The sequence below is a fragment of the Oncorhynchus tshawytscha genome, linkage group LG09, assembly GCF_018296145.1.
Source record: "Oncorhynchus tshawytscha isolate Ot180627B linkage group LG09, Otsh_v2.0, whole genome shotgun sequence".
Lineage (NCBI taxonomy): Eukaryota > Metazoa > Chordata > Actinopteri > Salmoniformes > Salmonidae > Oncorhynchus > Oncorhynchus tshawytscha.
Window position 1 is genome coordinate 80,499,466 of NC_056437.1, and position 20,684 is coordinate 80,520,149.

Sequence of the window (20,684 nt, forward strand, 5' to 3'; positions counted from 1 at the left end):
ATAATAAACTATGAGACTTGTACTATCCGCCTCCTGTGTCTGCATTTGGGTCTTAGCCTGAGCCATGCTGGTTTTTGGTTTCTTACTTTCAACGTGTCCAATTAAGATGGATTTGCAGTCAAAGCAAATATCAGTGCTTACAACAATTGTACAGCCATTCTATTGTAACTCATTTACTCACCTCATTGATTAGCTAGCTATATTAGCTCATTGACTTGAAGACATTGGGTCACAATGTAGGTTAATAGGAATTGATCTAGGAAGTGGCGCCCTGGGTTTCAGGAAGCAAGAATTAGTTCACTAATGTTTTGTTGTCTTTAAATAGTTAATTCCACATCATTTCCCCTGATTGATTATGACAGTTGGGCAGAATCTCAGCATAATAAATTGGGGTAGTCAAGCCTGATAAATGTGTCACAAATCATACATAACATTTTATTTCTTGACCTATCGTATACATTTTTCTTCTGTATTGGATGTTCTTTCTGTTCTCAGGACAGAATACTTGTTGATCTTGTATTGTAAAAGCAACTTCTTGATATTCAACATAGAGAGCCTCTCCAGGATGACTATGGAGTACAGAACCTGTCTTCTAGCTCCTCCTGCTGGCCCAATACATGTTAGTAAAGTGTTATCCAACATTCATTCCCTTTAAAGCATTTCTGTAGGACAGACATTAAATTAACATGATCAAGCATTTAAGAAGACTCAATTCAAAAGTGGCTGAGTTTGAAATCACATTTAATGTTTGTTCAGGAGCTGATTCACATGAACCTCAACCCTTTGTGTACAGTACAATTCTTTAATATTTGTATTATCATCATCAGATCATGGTCTTAGCTCTCCACAGGCACTCACACACTCATTCACACACACACCAACCCTCTGCAGCCAGTCATACCAGCTGAGGGGTACACACAGGCAATCTTAAAGGGGACTTAGTTGTAACACCAGCGGAAACTCATCTTACACGGTAACACAGTCACAAACCTGCCAGAGGCTAACCCTATCACGATGTGAACACACACTGGTGGAGAAAAATCTGAACGTGCAAAAGTGGTCCCCTTTAAAGACTGAAGTATTTAGAGTCCTCTGATCTTAGGACACAACAATCACTCATTTTCTCCTGTCTTCAGTCACTCCCCATCCCATTCTCATGAGCACCAATGTTCAGCTTGGAGAAACTAGCTAACAAAGAAAATAAAATATACTCATCAAGGTTTCACCTCCTGGACTGCAAATACACAAATGCACAGAGCAATAAAAAGACATGTCATAGAAGGTTGAAACTAAATCACGATAAAAGGAATCAAGATCCATTTGTTTTGTAACTAGCTGTTAATAGAACTGTTAATAGCTCTAATAGCATCAACAGCTTCATAAGTACATGTAGTTATATATACGTATCTATATTCCATTAAAGGTATGGGGGATTGTTAGGGTCAAACAGTCATGTTTTCGACATAGTTTAATGCTGGAACAAACTTGAAAAGTTCATTTCCGTATGGACTCTTCAGTTATTGCGTCACTTTGCAGGCGATATAAACACTTACCTGAAGCAATGTGAAGACACGCTGGAGTGACAGCGTTGCCCCAGTTTAGAAGCTGTTCCACCAGAGGCCATACGTAATGCGTCTGGATTTAAGGGCACCAATACTTCACAGAGCTCTGACAGATAGCAACCTCTGTGGGCGTCCGTGTACTGGGTGCAATAATGCAGTAGTGTAACAGTTCCATGAAGCCAAGGCCGCTTATGTATGTCACTGCAACAGTCAGTCAACTCTGTGGTTCACATACTGGGAGTCACTGGATCCAGATGTACACCGATACATGTCCCTCGTCCAAACAGGAGCCTTGGTTGCTCCGTAGCTGTGCAGAGCTCCTCCCTATGAACAGGTCCCATGTAAACAGCTTACAGAGGCGAGACCAGGGAGTAAACACACTCTTTGGCACATCCTTAGGAGAATGGCAGATGCAGTCCTGATCAGACTAAAAAATAGACCAGATCCCATGATTAGCTAGATTTTAGCTACGGAGAGGTCCTGTGTGTTAGCTACTGTTGACCTCTGTCTAGCATTTAAGTCATAGAAAGACATACACATGCACCTCTTGTGCAAAAAAAACACACACACAAACTAACAAACACACATAGCTTATGCACTTAGATAAAAGTGTCACTGGCCTAATTTCAAACATTCCAATGTTCTAATTGAGCCTAAAAACAACCTAGTTCACCACATTCAAATGTGTAATAAATAACAACCAAGGTTTTGGGTTTCATTGACAAGGCAAGAAAGAAATGGCAACATTTGTATGTGTGTCCGCATTGAAACTTGAAATAGTGACCGTCAATACTTCTATGGACCCTTTCATCTAAAGTTTCATCAAGAGCTTAAATGCCGTTAGCTAAACAGTGTTGGGGACATCAAACTATGGAATAACAAAATGACCAGTCTAATTTAAAATGACACAGTCATCTCAAATAATAAGTGCATTAAAAGGGATAGTTCACCCAAATGACACATTGGTTTCCTTACCCTGTAAACAGTCTATAGATAAGGTATGACAGCAATCCATGCTTTGGTTTAGTTTCCCTGGCACTGTTTTCAAATGATAATGTTTTAGCATTTGTGGCACAAATCCCATGGGACTGATATCAGCAATCATCTATAAGTGACTTTGTTGTGCTTTACAATCAATTGTAGACACTTTCGAATGATTTGGGCACGATGTTTGAAAAATGCTAATATCTTATACCCATGACTTAAATGGGATTTGTGCCACAACATTTGGAAACGGTGCCAATGAATCTAAACCACCGCATGGATTGCTGTGATACCTTGTCCATAGACTGCTTGCAGGGTAAGGAAACCAATATGTAATTTGGGTGAACTATCCCTTTAACTACATTCAGAAAACATTAAGAGTTACTGTGTGACTGCACCAGTCAGCCTAACTCTAAGGTGAATGGGACGTCCCTTCAAGGTGCTGCATCCTCTACAGGGTCCTTCCTTTTCTCTCAAAGGGGCCTTTTCCTCATCATCACTGCCCTAATCAATGGGGCACTTATGTAAGTGCTCTGTGTCATTGTCTACGTTAAAATTGCCTTATCAAAAGAATGTGTAAATGGGCTTTTTAAGTCTGTACCATAGACTAAGCATGAATACAAAAACATTATTTAAACTCCTTTTAAAATGTTGTTGAGGTGAGTAAAGCAGGAGCCATGAGTGTGCTCCTCTTAATTAAGTGCTTCAAATATAAATGGGCGGAGCCTCTCAGGTCTTTATAAAGCACTGTTTAGAGCAAGGAGATAAGTCAAAGTTCAATATGGTTTAAGTTAACCTCTCGGTTAACCACTGAGCGGCAGGAAGTGTAACTGTCCACGTTACAAACTGAACATTCAGCTCAAACAAAGAAGAAACAGCAGACCCCGAAGCCCTAGACAGTTGCAATCACCCACTCTGGTCAGGAGAGCTTGGGTTCCCATGGCAATGGGGCTTTGTAACCATCTGCAGAGCTTACTAGGAGAGGCTGGGGGTTGAGAGAGCTCATTGGTGGAAAGCTTCTCTTCAAAACACTTCAACAACAGGTCCCCAGTGTTGAGGCCGAAGGAACAAGTGGATGGAAAAAAGGCATGGCAAAGACGTGGCAGAACAAGATGGTTAGAAGAATGTGTGGATTGTTATGGACCTGGGGGTTACAAGGACAGGGTGGGGATCAGGATCGGGGTGAGGGTGGACTCTGCTGAGGCTGTTGCCATTGGAGTGGCAGTGACAATTGGAGCAGACTCAGCCATTGGTGGAGGAGAGGGGCTGCAAGGAGGGGGAACAGTAGGAGCTGTGGTGTGGGTGTGGATGGAGGGTAGGGTTGAGGTGGGAGCAGGAGTTGTGGTGAAGCTGGAGGTAGTGGCTGGGACTGAGGTTGAGGTTGGGGTTGGGTTGTGGTCTTGGACTGGGGGGTCCGTGGCAGAGGGAGCAGGCTTGTTGTAGTTGAGGTTGAGAATGTGCTGCTGTAGGTGGCGGATCCAGTCCTCCTGCACAGAGAGAGGACCCTGGAACTCCACCTCACAGAACCTGGCAGAGAGAGGCAGAGAGGACACTGTACTCACACAGAGTCATCATACAACCACAGGAGGTAGACAGGAACGGTACATGGATAATTTTTTAAATGTTGCTTTAATAAATCAACAGATTATAATTATCGTGAATGTTTTTTTATGGCTCCTGGGCCGACAGACTAAAAGCACTCATTCACACAATTTCCAAATCTCACGTGCCTCCCTATTCCCAAAATAGAGCATAACTTCTGACCAGGGCTATAAAGAAGTGCACTATATTGGGAATATGGCATACTTTGAGATTAGCCGACGGGTTCAGTACTGCAGTTCCCCAGAGAAACTCACCGGCACCTGAGGGAGTAGATCTTTCCCACCACTTTGACCAGGGGGGTGGAAGGGGGTTTGGGCACCAGGGCAGGAATGGTGCCGGTGCGAGGGGGCTTGGGGGTGCCACTGTCCCTATCTCCTCCCTCTGAGTGGGAGGGGTGTTTAAGAGGTCGCCGCTCAAAGCCTGGACATGAGGAGAGAACACCAGGCTGAGCATGAGATGGACAGGTAGGTGTGTATGGCGAATAGTTGTGTGTGTTTGTGTGTCACACTCACCTCTGGGCAGGCGCACGTTGAGCTCGCTGCGGGCCACCTGTGTGTGGGGAGGGAGGGTGTTGGAGAGTCGGGTGGGGCTGGGACTGTGACTGCTGTGGCTGGGTCTGGAGGGGGGAGTGAGACCTGCATCACCCTCTGCTGCCCGGGGTGATGCCAGGGTGAGCTCCCGGCCTACACGTCTGGCCTGGGCCAGCCCCAAAGCAGCCCACTGGGAGGAGGAGGAATGCTTCTGGGAGGGCATGGGGGGGAGGAGGTCAGAGTCGGATGATGGGGAGAGAGACAGGCTGCTTTTCTGCAACATAAAGGAGAGGGATGAGTGCTTCTCATTAAAATAGCTGTCTCAATGTACTCTAATAGAAGGACATGACAGAGTAATCTTCTAGTCTTTATGTGTGTCAACTCATCACAGAGGGAGTAACAGTGAAGCAAATACACAATGCTAATTCAGGAGGGACGGACAAGTCTATTTTCTAGAACATAATTCATCTGAAGATGAAGGATCTATGTCACCCAGTTCTCTGGTTACTATAGCAACTATTAAGTCAATACCTAAACCTGTTGTGTCTCCCACAGGGGAAATATTATGATTATGATAATCTTTGTGTTGGAGCTACATGATAGCAGATCTGAGTGAGGCATTTAAATCACAAAATGTCTGGTGGTGGCTGAGGCCAATTCCATCTTTTAACCTTTAAAAGCGCATCTCCTGGCAGGTGTTGTTAGTTTGAGAGAGCTAAAGCATTATGGTAAACAATTCACCTGACCTTTAATGATATGGGTTGACATGTTAATGCTCTAAACAGCCCTAACAGTGTGCCGACCGGCCTCATAGTGGTCCGAAACCCACAACTAAAATGGACGGGGTCGGCACTAATAAAAAACGACTTAGCAACATTGCAGCTTGATTGTGCATTGTGTGCACGATGTCACACGGTTCACTCTAAGTCAATAGAAATAATTGCTGCCTTCGCATGGACATTGGAAAAATATAACTTTTTCCTTTTACTATCATCTATCACCATTAGATAAACTACTAAATAAATCAATTCCTCCCTGACCTTCTTGGAGGTGGAGCGGTTGGAGCCTTGCATGTAACTGCGGTGCATCTCCACCACCTTGTGGGGCCGGCTGCGCATCCAGGCACTCAGCGTCTCGATGGGCGAACCGTTCACACACCACTCTGTCACGCCAAACTGCCGCAGGTGGGCCCGCGCATGGCTAGCCAGCGCCTTGCGGTTCTCAAAGTAGAACCCACACAGCTCACAGCTGGCATCTGGGGAAGGGGTGAGAGAAGACAAAGGAGTGGTGTTGTCAGTCAGAGCCGGGCTTAAGTTAGAGACTGATTCATGTTTCATAAAATTAAATGTATATAACAGAACATATGTGTCATTCGCTGCTAAATGCAATGAGTCTGTACTAAAAGACAGTCAGCAAGTTAAAGGATGACTGCAACTCTTCTGAGGATCTTTAGTAAGGTCATGGCTTACCCAGGTGCCCTCCCGCATTCTTGTCTGGAGAGGACTTCCCTTTGATGGAGAGGTCATGTGGCAGTGGCGAAAAGGACTGGGGGTGGGATGGTGACCTCTCAACTGGACGGCCCTCCTCCGTCAGGGGTCTCTTACCCAGCAGGGACACCGCAAAAAACTTCCCGGCGGGAGGGGTGGAGGAGAGGCCCACCGCCCCCAGGCCGTGCTTATGAAGCCGGGAGCCAGAGTGCAGCAGGTTGAGGGGGGATTTGCGGGAGAACTTGGGCGACTGGTAACCCAGGCCCCCCACCAGGCCTTCCCAGGTGGGGCTGGACCCCTGGCTGGTCTCCTTCTTCAGCCCCGGGGCTGGGGACGAGGTGCCCCCATTCTTGTGCATGAGTTCTCTCAGGGTGTCTATGGGGGAGCCGTTGACTGTCCACTCTGTGATGCCCATCTGGCGCAGGTGGGAACGGGCGTGGCTGGAGAGACCTTTACGGTTCTCAAAGTACTCCCCACAGAACTCACAGCGGATGTCCCGAGTGGGCTCTACTTCATGGGCTGTGACTGTGGGAGGAACAAAGGGAGGGGGGAGGAGACAGAGAGATAGAAAAAGAGACAGTAGAGAATAAAAACAAGGCATCACTTCAGTATGGATATTACCTAAATAATTACAAGATGGTCTTTCAACTTGGACTCACCCAAGTTAAGAGGGAGCATATTGTCAGAGCTGCTCCAGCTGCAATTCAGTGGCTCAGAGGAGTATCCCGCTGCTCCCCCCACCGCTCCTGGCATGGTGACTTCCAGCTGCATAGGCTCAGGCTTCAGCTTGACTATCAGGCTAGGGGAGGCCGGTGGAGCTGAGCCCATCTTACGCACTGTGGACTGGTGGCTGGGTGGGTGGGCGAAGGCAAAAGGGAGGCGACTCAGGAGGCTGGGAGAGGCAGGGGAGGACAAGGGGGAGCGAGGGGGTCCGGGGGATGGGGGGGGAGATTTTAGGGGCTTGAGGGGCAGGGCGCATGGTAGACCTCGACGTGTGATCAGCTCTCGCAGGGTGTCTATGGGGGAACCGTTGACTGTCCACTCTGTGATGCCCATCTGGCGCAGGTGGGAACGCGCGTGACTGGAGAGACCTTTACGGTTTTCAAAGTACTCCCCACAGAACTCACAGCCGATCTCCTTCACTGGTTCACCTGCAGGAGAGATGGAGAGTAGAGATGAAGATCAACTTAAAATAAGCACCTCAAGAAACTGTACCTCAACAAGTCACTGATGCTGTATTGCATTGAATGGAGAATGAGTTTAGTTTCCATCATATGACAGACACTCACTGTGGGGGATGGGCGTGAGTTCCCCGCCACTCAAACGGAAGACCTGTAATTTGGAGGACTTGGGACGTTTGGAGGGCGGGCCAAACATTGAGGAAGCTGAGGAAGAGGTAGCTTTGGACCCAGATCCGCCCCCCATCGTAGTGACCTTGTAGAGGAGAGGTGTGGAGGAGGTGGTGAGGAGGGAGCGTTTGGGGGAGGAGAGGCTGGCTGTGAGGCCCCTGAGCCCCTGGGGCCCCTCAGGCTGCAGGGCGCTGGCTCTGTGCTTGAAGTCATCAGTGTGAATGAGCTGGTTGAGGAGGTCTATGGGGGAACCTTTGGACTCCGAGTACTCCACCCCAAAGTGACGCAGGTGGGCTCGGGCATGGCTGGACAGGCCCTTTCGCGTCTCGAACCAGGCGCCACACAGCTGGCACACTATGTCCTTGTTGGGGTCTACCTCCAATGCTGCACAGATGAGGAAAAGGGGGTGTGAGGAAATGTTTTACTTCAGACACCTTTACAACCTCCGCATTAATCAGTTGGGGTTGAAGGACCAGAGAGAGGGCACTGACACACTTACTGAGGTTGAGTGGGGCATCAGTCTCCTGTGGAGCCCAGAAAGGTTTGGCAGAGAGGTTAGAGGTGGTGCTCTTCACCCCTCCAGGCTTATGGTCCAGACAGCGCAGGGGGGAGGACACAGGCAGCAGGGAGGAGATGGGGGCCTTCCTCACCACAGGAGAAGGGGAGCAGGCCCTGATGAGTGAGGGGGGAGGGGAGGCCACAGGGGAGGGGATGGAGAGAGGGATGGGTTTCTCGTCCATGTCGGTGTCTTGATATCTCTCTTCTATCCGTGGGGCTGGCAGGACGTGAAGGGGCTTCTTGGCGACGGGGGGGCGGGGGAGGGGAGGGGGGAAGTGCCCATCCAGACCACGCTCCTTGGTGATCTGGTAGAGGAGGTCGATGGGTGCCCCGCTACTCTCCGACATGCCGATGCCCAGCTGGCGCAGGTGGGAACGGGCGTGACTAGATAGGCCCCGCCTCGTCTCGAAGGGGGCACTGCACACCTCACACTTTAACAGGTTGGACACTACAATAGAGAGGACAACATTGAGAGGGGAAGAGATGCATCTGACCAGCACACAGCAAAATACACAGAATATGGAAAAATGTCCCTTTGCACATTTATTTCAGTCATAGTTCAGCACTGGTGTATGTATTATTACATCATTTATAGCACTTCAATTAACGGACGGTGACAAAAAGAGCAGGAGGCTGTGTAGCTGAGAATTCTCAACTCCATGATACAATGGAGTTGAGTGGCAATGAGTTTGCTGCATTCTGTAGTTTTTGATACAAACAGCATTTTAAGTGACCTAACACCGTTGTTTGCTAATGAAGAAGGAACAGCCCCGTCATTAAAGGGCGGTTATTTTTGTTTTGGCAGGAGATGCATAGAATGCAATTTTCATCAAAAACTACGGATACAACTCCCTCTGACAGCTGTATGACAATCTGGACAAGCACAGGTACACAGTAAGTGTTAATTAAAATTATATATTTTTTAAGTATCGAGTGGCAGTGCATGAAGTCACTAACTTCATACTCCATTGGAAACCAGTGAATTATGCAGCACAATTTGACGAAGGTCACATTATATCCCTATTCAGACGGGACTAGTATTAGCACAGACGCTGGTTATGTCATTAATACACCGGCATTTGAATTATTCCAGAGGACAATTCGCACGGTATAAGTTTTTACAAACTGCCGCCTTTAATTCTTCATTAGTTTTCATTCAATTGACTCTTATGACGGAAGCCGGGAGGGTTTTATTCTAAGCGTGAAGATGTGTGAACACCATGTCTAGACGATAAAGGCCACACTGATAACTTATGCTTGGCGGCCAAATGTGAAGGTGTCCCCAAAACATTTAAATTGCAGAAGTGTGATCATAATCATTATTTTAGGAATCGACGGTAGACTGTCCTAATGACAAGGCCTCCCATCCTGCTGATGTGAGCTGTTGAACAGTGCTCTTGCACTTGAGATGCAATTATGGATGAGAAAGTGAACTTGCCAATTCCAAAAAAGTTTAGCTCAGAGGGGAATCGGGGAAACCTTGATTGCAATCTATTGCCTTCATCAACAGCCACAGTTGAATTAAATAAGCCTAGGCACAATATTTTTTTATTGCACATTTAATTAAACTGACACATTTGGTGATGTTCAACTTTCAATTCATTGGCACAAAACGCAGCCTATAAACAAAAGTATTCACTGTGAAATCAATTTAAGCCATTCATATAAAATATATGCGTAGCACTTTGTTTAAGCATCAATTTAGCAAATCAGTTCTTGTTTCCTTGCTCAAACTGTGCGCAGCACCTGTCAAACTCTTGTAATGTCTCGAAAAACACAGGGACGTCGTTACGCACAGGACTAGCATTATCAGAGGAACTTGGAGTTTGCCAAAAAACATTAGGTTATTCTGGCTGGAATTGTTACTCTCCTGCCAGGTAAAACTGACTGGCATGGCAAATTCGGACGGGACTAAAATGACAGAAATTGTGTTTTGTGTTCGTGCACATAATTACATTACCCAACCTCCCCCAATAAAATGAATCCTGTCCGAATAAGGATATAGAATTAAGTTTTAATCATAAACTACGGAATTCAGCACCCAAATAAAATATTGCCTTTACAAAGGACAAACATAGGTACAAGGTACGCATTAAAGAATGGCAATTTTTATTGTCTGATATCGACTCGATGTAGGTACACGCCGACAAAACGAATTGCCACTCAACTCCATTGTGACGTGATGTACATATCGTGGAGTTGAGAATTCTTAGCTAGGGGCTGTGGTAACCTCAGCCACATCTATCTACCACCTAACAAAGCCTCCAGATCCCAGAGGACCTTTATGTCTCATCTCATCTTGCCCCATGTTGTTCAGTCTCACCTTTGATGTCAGCTTCATCCCTCGGGGAGGGGCTCTCTGGGTCCAGGGAAAACAGACCCTTCCTCCCTGGGCTGGAGGTCAAGCTGTCCAGTGCTGGCATCTGCTCTTCCTCCTCCCCGACTGAAACACATTACACAACCAAATGAATGAGTCATTCATTAAAGAGTCATTAACCTGGGAGGATGTGAATTAAACACGGAGCCTAATGTCACCAGGAAAATTACATAAGTATTCATTTTGGTAACTGGTAATGCATGAAAATACACAACATGACCAAAAGTATGTGGACACCTGCTCATCGAACATCTCATTCCAAAATCATGGGCATTAATATGGAGATGGTTCCCCCTTTACAGCTATAACAGCCTCCACTTTTCTGGGAAGGTTTCCACGAGATGTTGGAACATTGCTGCGGGGACTTGCTTACATTGAGCCACAAGAGCATTCGTGAGGTCGGGCACTGATGTTGGGCAATTAGGCCTGGCTCACAGTCGGTGTTCCAATTCATCCCAAAGGTGCTCGTGTAACAGTATAGCTTCCGTCCCTCTCCTCGCCCCTACCTAGGCTCGAACCAGGGACCCTCTGCACACATCAACAACTGGCACCCACGAAGCACCGTTACCCATTATTCCACAAAAGCCGCGGCCCTTGCAGAGCAAGGGGAACAACTACTTCAAGGTTTCAGAGCGAGTGACATCACCGATTGAAACGCTATTAGCGTGCACCCAGCTAACTAGCTAGCCAATTTCACATCGGTTACACTCGATGGAGTTGAGGTCAGGGCTCTGAGCAGGCAAGTCAAGTTCTTCCGCCACCGATCTCGACAAACCATTTCTGTATGGACCTCGCTTTGTGCATGGGAGTAAATAAAGGTGAAATTGTCATGCTGAAACAGGAAAGGGCCTTACCCAAACTGTTGCCACAAAGTTGGAAGCACAGAATCGTCTAGAATGTCATTGTATGGTGTAGCGTTAAGATTTACCTTTACTGGAACTAAAGGGCCTAGCACGAACCATGAAAAACAGCCCCAGACCATTATTCCTCCTCCACCAAACTGTACAGTTGGCACTATGCACTGGGGCAGGTAGCGTTCTCCTGGCATCCGCCAAACCCAGATTGGTTCGTCGGACTGCCAGATGGTGAAGCGTGTTTCATCACTCCAGAGAACGCGTTTCCGCTGCTCCCGAGTCCAATGGCGGCGAACTTTACATCACTCCAGCCAATGATTGACATTATACATTGTGATCTTAGGCTTGTGTGTTGGGCCATGGAAACCCATTTCATGAAGCTCCCGACGAACAGTTATTATGCTGACATTGCTTCCATCGGCAGTATGGAACTTGGTAGTGAGAGTTGCAACCGAGGACAGACATGTTTTATGCGCTACACGCTTCAGCATTTGGCAGCCCATTTCTGTGAGCTTGTGTGGCCTACCACTTCGCGGCTGAGCTGTTGTTGCTCCTAGACGTGTCCACTTCACAATAACAGCACTTACAGTTGACCGGGGCAGCTCTAGCAGGGCAGAAATTTGACGAACTGACTTGTTGGAAAGGTGGCATCCTATGACGGTGCCACATTGAAAGTCACTGCGCTCTTCAGTAAGGCCATTCTAATGCCAATGTTTGTAGGGGGATTGCATGGCTGTGTGCTCGGTTTTATACACCTGTCAGCAATGGGTGTGGCTGTAATAACCAAATCAGCAAATTAAATAGTTTTTAAATAATACAATGAATTATGTTTCTGTATGAATAACAAAAAAATACATCAAATCTTTACAATGGAGTAGCTAATAATAATAATAATAATACGATATTCATTAAAATAACTGCAATTTGCAGCGCTCTATTGGCGCTTCAGACGTAGTCTGTCTAATAAATCACTTCTTCAAGTGTGTAGACCTGTGGTAATGGCAAAACACTGTTCGTTTTCCTGCTGTTGTACATTTCGTAACAGACACATGCCTTTCATTGCGATGGTGTATTTCTGGGACAAAACTACCATTTTCTGCGACAAAACGGTAAATCATAAGCGACGTGAGTAGACAATGCTTTTTGTCTGGTGGGCGGCTCTGCGCTTGTCAGTTGATCTCGTCTCAGGGTGCTCGCAGAGCGAATGACACCTTGTATTTTTCTCGCTTTATTTGCAGCATCAAAAATGTGATCACTGCAGCAAATTGATACCATGGTTTGATAAAACTATTAAAAGTAACAAAGTTACAAAATCCGGACTTTAGTTTTCATTATATAGCAGTAGCAGGCCTACAGTAACATCAGATAACCTGACACTTAATAAAGTGACACTTAAACGTATTTTAAAATCTAAATAAGTTTTGATACGATTACAGATTTGTAGTCCGTTATTCCTGTATTATAAGCATGAGGCAATGCATTCATAAAGAATGACACCAGAGCGACCACATTCAAGAAATCAAAGGAAAGTAAAATGGCGAGGATTTGGGAACTGTAGGTAATTTTAGAAATCCTGCAGTATTGGAAATAGTGAACGTCATCCGAGACGCACGAAATATATCACACAGAAAATGACAGTCCGCATCAAATGTCGCAAAACACATTCCTGCGCGCGTAGCTACAGTGATACAAGCAACTCGAACAATGACAAGAATGACACATTTCTAGCCAATGCCTTGACTTTGTCTATCTCACCTTTAGTGCGCGACAGTGATTTTAAATGGTCTCATATGATTTGATTTTTTGACGGCTAATGTGTCTAGAGACAATTTTAACGTATAGCAAACATTACGGGCTACGACGCGACGTGTAACAATGAAGCCGATTAATGTTTAAAGGGCACGGGCTTTACGGTGCGTGGTACTCACCGGTCAGTAGCTGTGGTGCATCGGACTCCCAGCAGCTAAAGCCAGACAGTTTTTCCGCTATTGTTTGTGTCTGCAGGGAGGTGGAAGCAGCCATTTTGCCCCCATACACATGCACCGCTAAACTAAGGCGTGACCAATCGAGCAGAGGCTGGGACAAACGCACTGAGCACCACATCAACCATGGGCATCTGAGTCTCTCCCTCTAATATGCTTGATTTACAGTAACACTTTGTCCCAAATACTGCAGTTCATCATAGACTTGAAATCTGCTACATCACACAAGTCTCACAACTAGGGACTGATATTACAACACCAACAGGCAAAGTCCCACATCAGGAGAGTAGTTCCATAATACAAAATAGTTGCAAAACTATTGCACAGAATCGTTTTCATCATTCAATATCCCTTGTGCATTGCATTGCCACTGTAGTTACCATGGAGTTACCACATTCAACACAGACATTTCTTTGGAAGTCTTATTCACGCTGATCAACCATCATGTAATCTACCAACAACCTATAACACAGTCAGCCCACAGTGTGTTGTATTCATAAACCACAGCTCAAAATGGCATCCTACAGTACACACACCAGGTACACACACACCTTCAGGCTCACCAACGCTGTGGTCTTTCTCCCAAGGCTGAGAAGGCGACGATGGCAGTAGGATGGAGACTGTAGCACCTGTTGCCTCTTCACTCCCCTCCCCTCCCCCTGGTTCTTCCTCCTCCGTCTCCAGGTCTTCCTCCTCCTCGTCTGAGGCTGGGCTGCGTGGGGGGGCTGTGGGGAGGACCAGGTCTGGGCGGCTGGAGAAGAGCTCCCGGAGGATATGGATGGGCGAGACAGTCACCTCCCAGTTAGTAATCCCAAAGTCCCGCAGGTGCGCCCTGGCATGGCTGGACAGGCCAGCCCGGGTGTCAAAGCCAGCATTGCAGAACTCACAGCGCATCACACTGAACGTATCCGGGTCAAAGTTGGCAACTGGAGAGAGAGAAGGGCATATAAAACGTTAGCAGTTTACAGACTGACTTGGAAGTTGTACACATCCTCTACCCTGACTGATACTTGACTTTGTTCATTTGTTACATTATAGTTTATTACAAATATACCGCATCATACACCAGACAAGGTCCTAACAATGTAATAACAAAGATTCCAGATACCCTTTTTCTTCTTCTTCTGGTAGGAGAACTTCTTCTCAATGGCATTGACCTCCTCAGGGGATATGAAGTGGCGCACATTGTAGCTGACGCCCACTCGGTTGAGGTGGCCCCTGACGTGATTGGCTAGCCCGATGCCGTTGTGGAAGCGATCAGGGCAGTAGGGGCATTTCCTCTCCACGCTCTTCAGGGTCCCCGTCTCCTCATCAATCTCCTCATAATCCTCATCTGATATGCCCTCCGCTAGGAAACGCCGGATATTTTCCACTTCCTCTTCTTCGTCATGATCATCGTTGTCCTCATCATCGTTGTCATCATCATCGTCATTTTCATCAGAAAAAACCTTGTTACTCTTCTTTTCAAAAGCAACCTTTGGCTCCCCGTCCACTTCCTCTTCCTTCACGGGCTTCCTTTCTGTAGAGCATGAGGCTGTGAGGCTCTGTTGTTTTAGAGAGGAGTCATCTAGCACAGGAAGGAAAGGGATATAGTATGAGACTGAGCTGAGACAGCCATTTAGTACACATTATTATAAGTGAGAAGTGTTCAATCCCAGTCCTGGAGAGCCAATGTGCCGCTGGATTTTTGCTGTGTCAGTAACTGCCTCAATCAATCTTCAACAGCAGATGAGATAACTTTATATCACATCAATTTACTACGTGCTATAGTGGCACAACAAGAATAGGCATCATATACAGAGACACTTCAGGACAGCGATGGAACAAACACTACAGAGGCCATTCAAACAGACGCAACATGAAGAACACAGTGATAAGATGCAATGAGGTGAAATTAGAAACAGACATCTACTCACCTAGCAACTGAGCCTTTATATTGATTAGGGGAGAACGCAAGGAAGATAAGGCTGACTAAATTGTATTTGGTGAGGGGAGCCATGCATCACTGCATGCCAGGTGGCTACTTCACAACTCAGCCTGTCACTCACCCATCGCCTTGCCTCCCTCCCAATGGCCAAGGTAAGAGAGAAGAGTTTGGGGGTCAAAGCGGTTGGGCTCATTGAGGACAGGGGACAGCGTGTGTCTTAGCTGGGCCTGCTGGCCCTCAGTCAGCCCCAGGCACTCTGCTGCCCCCCGCAGGCTGGCTAAGAAAATTAGTTTCAGCTGCATGGCCGGGGCAGGCACCTCCACAGGGCATGGAGGGGAAGCAACGGGAAACCCAGGTTCAGTTATGGGCCAGGCAGGGACTGCTGGGCATTTTCAGTTACAGCCAACCCAGTGACTGATCTGCAGGCTTGTGATGTTATTTGATAACACTGTCCAAAAGTACACATGCATGAAGCACAAGTTATGCATTCTAGGTGAATATAATTTAAATATCGAAGGACAAATGTCACAGATTACCTAATTGTGCATGTCCAAGATGAAAATAAAAAGAGAAAATATTGAATTGGAATTCGGAGTAGCCTCAGGAGTCCAAAATATTCTGGACAGTAGAATATGTATATGTATGCATATACATATAGTGTGGCCATTCTCTAGTGCAGTGGTTCCCAACTCCAGTCCACAAGTACCCCAAACAGTATTGGAGCCCCAGACAAGCACACTTGATTCAACATGTCAACTAATCATCAGGCCCTTATAAGGTGTTTTTTGTTCGGGGCTACAACAAAAAAAAGTGTACTGTTGGGGGTACACAAGGACTGGAGTTGGGAATCACTGCTCTAGTATATCAGACCATTAATGGTGAAAGGTTTGTTTTAGAATTAGCATGAGAGCAGTGCAATAGGTGAGACTCTAAAGAAAGTCTAAGGTATTGGCTTCTTTCATTTGTATTCGAGAAGGCTTGAGGGGATAGGTTCTGCAGCTTAGTCTCACCTCGGAGGGATCGAGCCCTGGTGAGCGGTTTGGATCCAACAAGTGATTCAGTCTCTTTTTGGTTCATATCAGTTGCCAGGTCAGGGCTCTGGCCCTGGCTTTGTGCATCATCGGTCTCAGGTGGCCCACTGTCCAGTCTGGGATTTGGCCAGAGGAGTTCTGTCCCCACCTTCCCTCTCCGATTTGCCCTCTTGTTCCCGATGGTCTTAAAAGCTAACTCTCTACGCTGGGGAGCTGTAGCAGTGTTTGATGGTTGGGGCAGTGTGTCACTGTCCTCCATAGCAGAGATCCAAATAGAAGAAGAAGACTTACTGGCCTTTGATTGGCTTTGGCCCTCTGGTGGAGAGACAGGCTTAGAAAGCGTATCAGAACATGGTGGAGAGGAAGCATCAATTCTGGACCCTGGACGGTTCATCTCTTCAGGCCCTTCCCCACAGATGGAGGTCTGCGCGGGGTGACCCACGTGTTGGTGCTCCTTCAGGGCAGTTTGACTGGAGGCCTGGAAGGCACACTGATCACAAGTGAGAGAGATGGAGGTCAGGCCAGAGGCAGATCCAGGTGACACAGGCGGCTCCATAGGAGTGAGCTTTGGCTGAAAGCGCGGAGAGGCTCGCTGCAGACCAGTAGGTTTTCTGTTGTGGGTCTTGGCGTGGTTGGCCAATGCCTGTGAGGTGCGTGTACTGAAGTCACACTTGAGGCAGAGATAGCGACGATTGGCTGGGCCTTTGACCTTTGCTTTGACTGGAGTTTTGGCTCGAGCTTTGACTGGGGTCCGGACTGGAACTGGATCTGGCTCTGTGAATGGAGCTGGAGCTGGAGCTGGAGTCGTGACTAGAGCTACAAATGGTTCTAGGACTGGGCTTGCAGGTTTGGTCACCTTGCTCGGTTCACCTTGCGTAGTCTCTCCTTTCCCACTGTCACTCAGCTTCCCAATCTCCTCCAGGATCTTTTGACGAGACTCCTGGTGTCGTCTCTTGTGGTCCGCCATAGCCAGCCTGTTTGACAGGTTCCATCCACACTCCACGCACCGAAATCGTGCGCCCTTCACTCCGCGCTCCCTCCTGCCAGTCCCCGGCCTGCTATGACTGTGCTCTTGCATGTGATCCTGCAGGTAGACCTGCTTCTTGAAGTAAATGCTACATTCCACACAGGTGAAAATCTCTTCACTAAGCTCTCCCTCTCCTCCTTCTTCTTCTTCACCACCCTTTTTCTCTTCTACCTTCTCCAGTTCCTCTGTTGCCTTTTCCAAGTCCTCCTTAAAGTCATAGGCCCCTCCACTCACCTTCACTGGCACCAAGCTCTTTGCTCTTGAGGAAGCACCCCTTGCCTTCTTATCAGCTCCTGTTGATGTGCGTTCCCAGGAGCCCTGGCCAGAGAAGGGCCTGAGCAGGGCCCTCTTCTTCTTCCGACGCTGGATGAAGGTGCAGTGTGCCCAGGGTGCTGGTGGGGGGCTCTCTGTGTCTGAGTCCCCAGGAAAGGTGTACACATCCCGCTCAGGCTCCTTGTCCTTCCCTGTCAGGTCCTTTTCCTCTCCCTCCTCCTCAATTTTGCACCCCTCCTTTGATGTCACTTTGGACTGAAACACTTCAGCTTTCTCCGATATGTCCCAGACACTGTCATCTACCACTGTGGATGGTCAAGAGACAAAAGGATATTAGAAAATAAGTTATTTAGAAAATAAACTGTTTTATTTAGTGTTTTCCCTTGCTCCCCATCATGCTTACATTCTTTTGAACTGGATTGGGCCTTCTTTGGCTCCTCTCTGTGTGTGTTAGGCTTGTCTTGGTCCTGCTCCTCCACAGGGCTGAGTAGGTTTGTCTCAGTGGGTAAGTGCGGCAGTTGTTCAGGTGCTTGGTCATCCTCACTGTCAGGTCTGGACAAAATTATACAGAGGGAGACTGTTGTATGAGTGGGTCAGAAAGAGCAATGAGTCCCTATCTGTCTATCTGACCATGTGTCCACCTAACCTGTTAGTGTGTCCGATTGTCACTTTATTTGACCGCTCTGCTTACTGTCTGTCTGCCTTGTGGTGTCGTGTCCTATCACACATAACTATCTTCCTGCTGGTTGCCCTTCTATTCCTCCATCTCACCTGTGTCCAGAGGAGAGGGATCCTGGGCTGTGAGCGGCCAGACCGTGAGGGTTAGAAAAATGCTGTAGCTCCTCCTCTGACAGACAGCGCAACCCACAAAACAGACAACAACAGGAACATCACTTCACATGTCGGCCACCCACAGGTAAATTCACAGGCAAAGATTTACAGTAGTTATTCCTAGTAAGAAAGACAGTTCTGACTACAAGCAGACGGAGGAACATTCAAACATTCTGGAAGTGACAACAAATATAGCTGAGGGTGATAGCAACAAGTTTAACTGATAGCATCACATTTAGGAAAGCCCATAACTGCACTACTGACATAGACGGGACACACTTAAAAATGAAATAGTATGATTCATATTGTGTTCATACAAGGCTCAGTAATAAACAAGTGTGATAGCTACCGTCTAGTGTCTCTTTCTCAGAGTCAGAGTCCCAGGTCAGGGAGGAGGGAAAGGCTGAGGGCCTGACGCTCCTCTGTGCACTCCTCCCTGATTCCACCTGGGATAGGGGGCCTCCGGTCCTCTCAAAGTCCCCATTGCCACCACTGGACCATGGGCTCCCACTGAAGATGAGCTCGTCTGAAACCTGTTGATGATATTGACACAATCTCACAGCAAGAGACAGCATTCTGAATGCAACTGACATTGATTCTGAAGTCTGTGATTTTCACTTATGTAAAAGCCAATGTTTCAGCAAATTCAGCATGTGGTGGTCGACCATGATAGGATTCTCTTTACCTGTAAGGTCTGATTTAGGAGGTTGTGGGTTACGGTGTCCTGTGCTGAGAATGAGGGTGGTGGCCCATAGCTGCTCACTGAGGTGAAGGAATCCCTGGGGGAAAGAGAATCCCCCTCTAGCTCCATGGTCCCCAGAGCACAGTATGGTGTTCCACTGCTGTCCACTACAGTCTACATTGTGTGTGGTGTGCTCTTCCACTGTTTTTATATACACAAACAACACACACACACAAGGGGTACACTTCCGTAATACTGTCATAACAGAGAGATAAGCAGCACTCCAGAAAAGGTGTTCCGATGCACACAAAACAACCAATTTAAAGTCATTGGAAAATCATGCCACTCATTTGGGGGTCTGGGTTGGCCACTTGACTTTCTGCTTCAAATGCTGCATTGTCAGTGAGCCACAATATCACACCAAGACCTTGATGAATTCGACAAATCGTAAACGCAAGAGATGGTAACAAGCATAGCGCAGTGGCGTCACAGGTTCAGCTCACTGCAATTTTGGGAATGTCTGACCCATTTTCACAATGTCTGGTGATATTGTGAGGATATAACAGATTTCCCAAATGGCCACGTACAAAAGTATACTTTTATTCAGGCCCTGTCTCGCTTGTTAGCTAAAAAATAAACGCAAATGTAAGTAGCTAACACGTCAAGATGGGAAAAAATGATATCTACCTGCAAGGGCATTGTGGATGGATGAAGCAAGCATTCTATAAATATGTGCACAAATGTTTGTTATAACGCCCGTTATTAAGTACTCACGGAAAACGGCCTGGCTTGTGGTCTGAGGGAAGGAGTTGTTTACGCACCGTTCTCCATGCTTTATATGGAACAAAGCTACGAATATCCTCAGTCCATGAATGCATGTAGAGTGTGTTGCTATATTTTTGTCACATCGGTGCTACATTTTTTCCATGAACCCGCTTGCAGAGACCACACACTCGACTCCATGTTATTTGCCTGCAGGCACGCCACGGCTACGTGAGTGACGTCGATTTAGAACTGAGGTCAGGCTATCCCTCTAAAATCCATGTTCCAATTTACATGCGCCACTACACTAACAATACGGTATAATGCAGATAGCTTGACCACGGATAGCTTGATGCAGTGATAGACAGCATAAAATAGTTTGGAGCAAACGTTCAAATTCAACCTCTGCGGTCAAGTTCAAGTTGATTGCATTGCACTGGAAAAGTGCAATGGTAAAATGTGTGTGTGTGATTTTACACACTAGTATTTTTTTAGCATTTATGATTCAACATGATAAACAGAACAATAGCACAAATAGTGTACTAAAATGTGAAAAGTCTTGTTCATTTTTTTTTACAGTAGGTGACACTATTGAGCTGCCTGTGACCAACAATCAGATTATGTACTAAACCTATGACTATGTAGATTTATGAAGACCTAGCTTTCAGCCCATTTACTGAATTATAGAATTTCTCACATCACAAACTGCATCAAATTGTGTATTATGCCCAAAGGGGCAGGGTTAGAGCGTTGGTCCAGTAGGAGGTTGCTGGTTCAAATACCAGCACCGAAAGGTGAAATAATCTGTTGCTGTGCCCTTGAGCAAGGCACTTAATCCTAATTGCTCCAGGTGTGCTGTACAACTC

General features: G+C 46.8%; 1 protein-coding gene across 4 annotated transcripts; it reads right to left on the minus strand.

Annotated features, from left to right (window-relative positions):
- Window positions 1-724: 724 nt before the first annotated feature.
- On the minus strand, window positions 725-20,361 carry LOC112259219 (protein Wiz). 4 transcript variants are annotated; one of them, XM_042327585.1, is made up of 17 exons: window positions 19,831-20,361; window positions 19,060-19,257; window positions 18,724-18,907; window positions 18,315-18,390; window positions 17,947-18,095; window positions 16,223-17,848; window positions 14,394-14,852; window positions 13,849-14,211; window positions 10,396-10,515; window positions 8,014-8,520; window positions 7,455-7,898; window positions 6,825-7,316; window positions 6,148-6,690; window positions 5,719-5,933; window positions 4,661-4,952; window positions 4,403-4,568; window positions 725-4,073 (listed from the first exon to the last, which is right to left on the minus strand). In XM_042327585.1, the coding sequence occupies exons 2-17, from the start codon at window positions 19,183-19,185 to the stop codon at window positions 3,698-3,700; spliced, it is 6,138 nt and encodes a 2,045-aa protein (XP_042183519.1). In that variant the 5' UTR covers window positions 19,186-19,257; window positions 19,831-20,361; the 3' UTR covers window positions 725-3,697. The 4 variants fall into 4 exon arrangements, with proteins under 4 accessions (XP_042183519.1, XP_042183518.1, XP_042183520.1 ...); XM_042327584.1 differs by having other exon boundaries at window positions 13,837-14,211; window positions 19,878-20,360; XM_042327586.1 differs by having other exon boundaries at window positions 13,837-14,211; window positions 16,535-17,848; window positions 19,831-20,360.
- Between the last annotated feature and the right edge of the window lie 323 nt (window positions 20,362-20,684).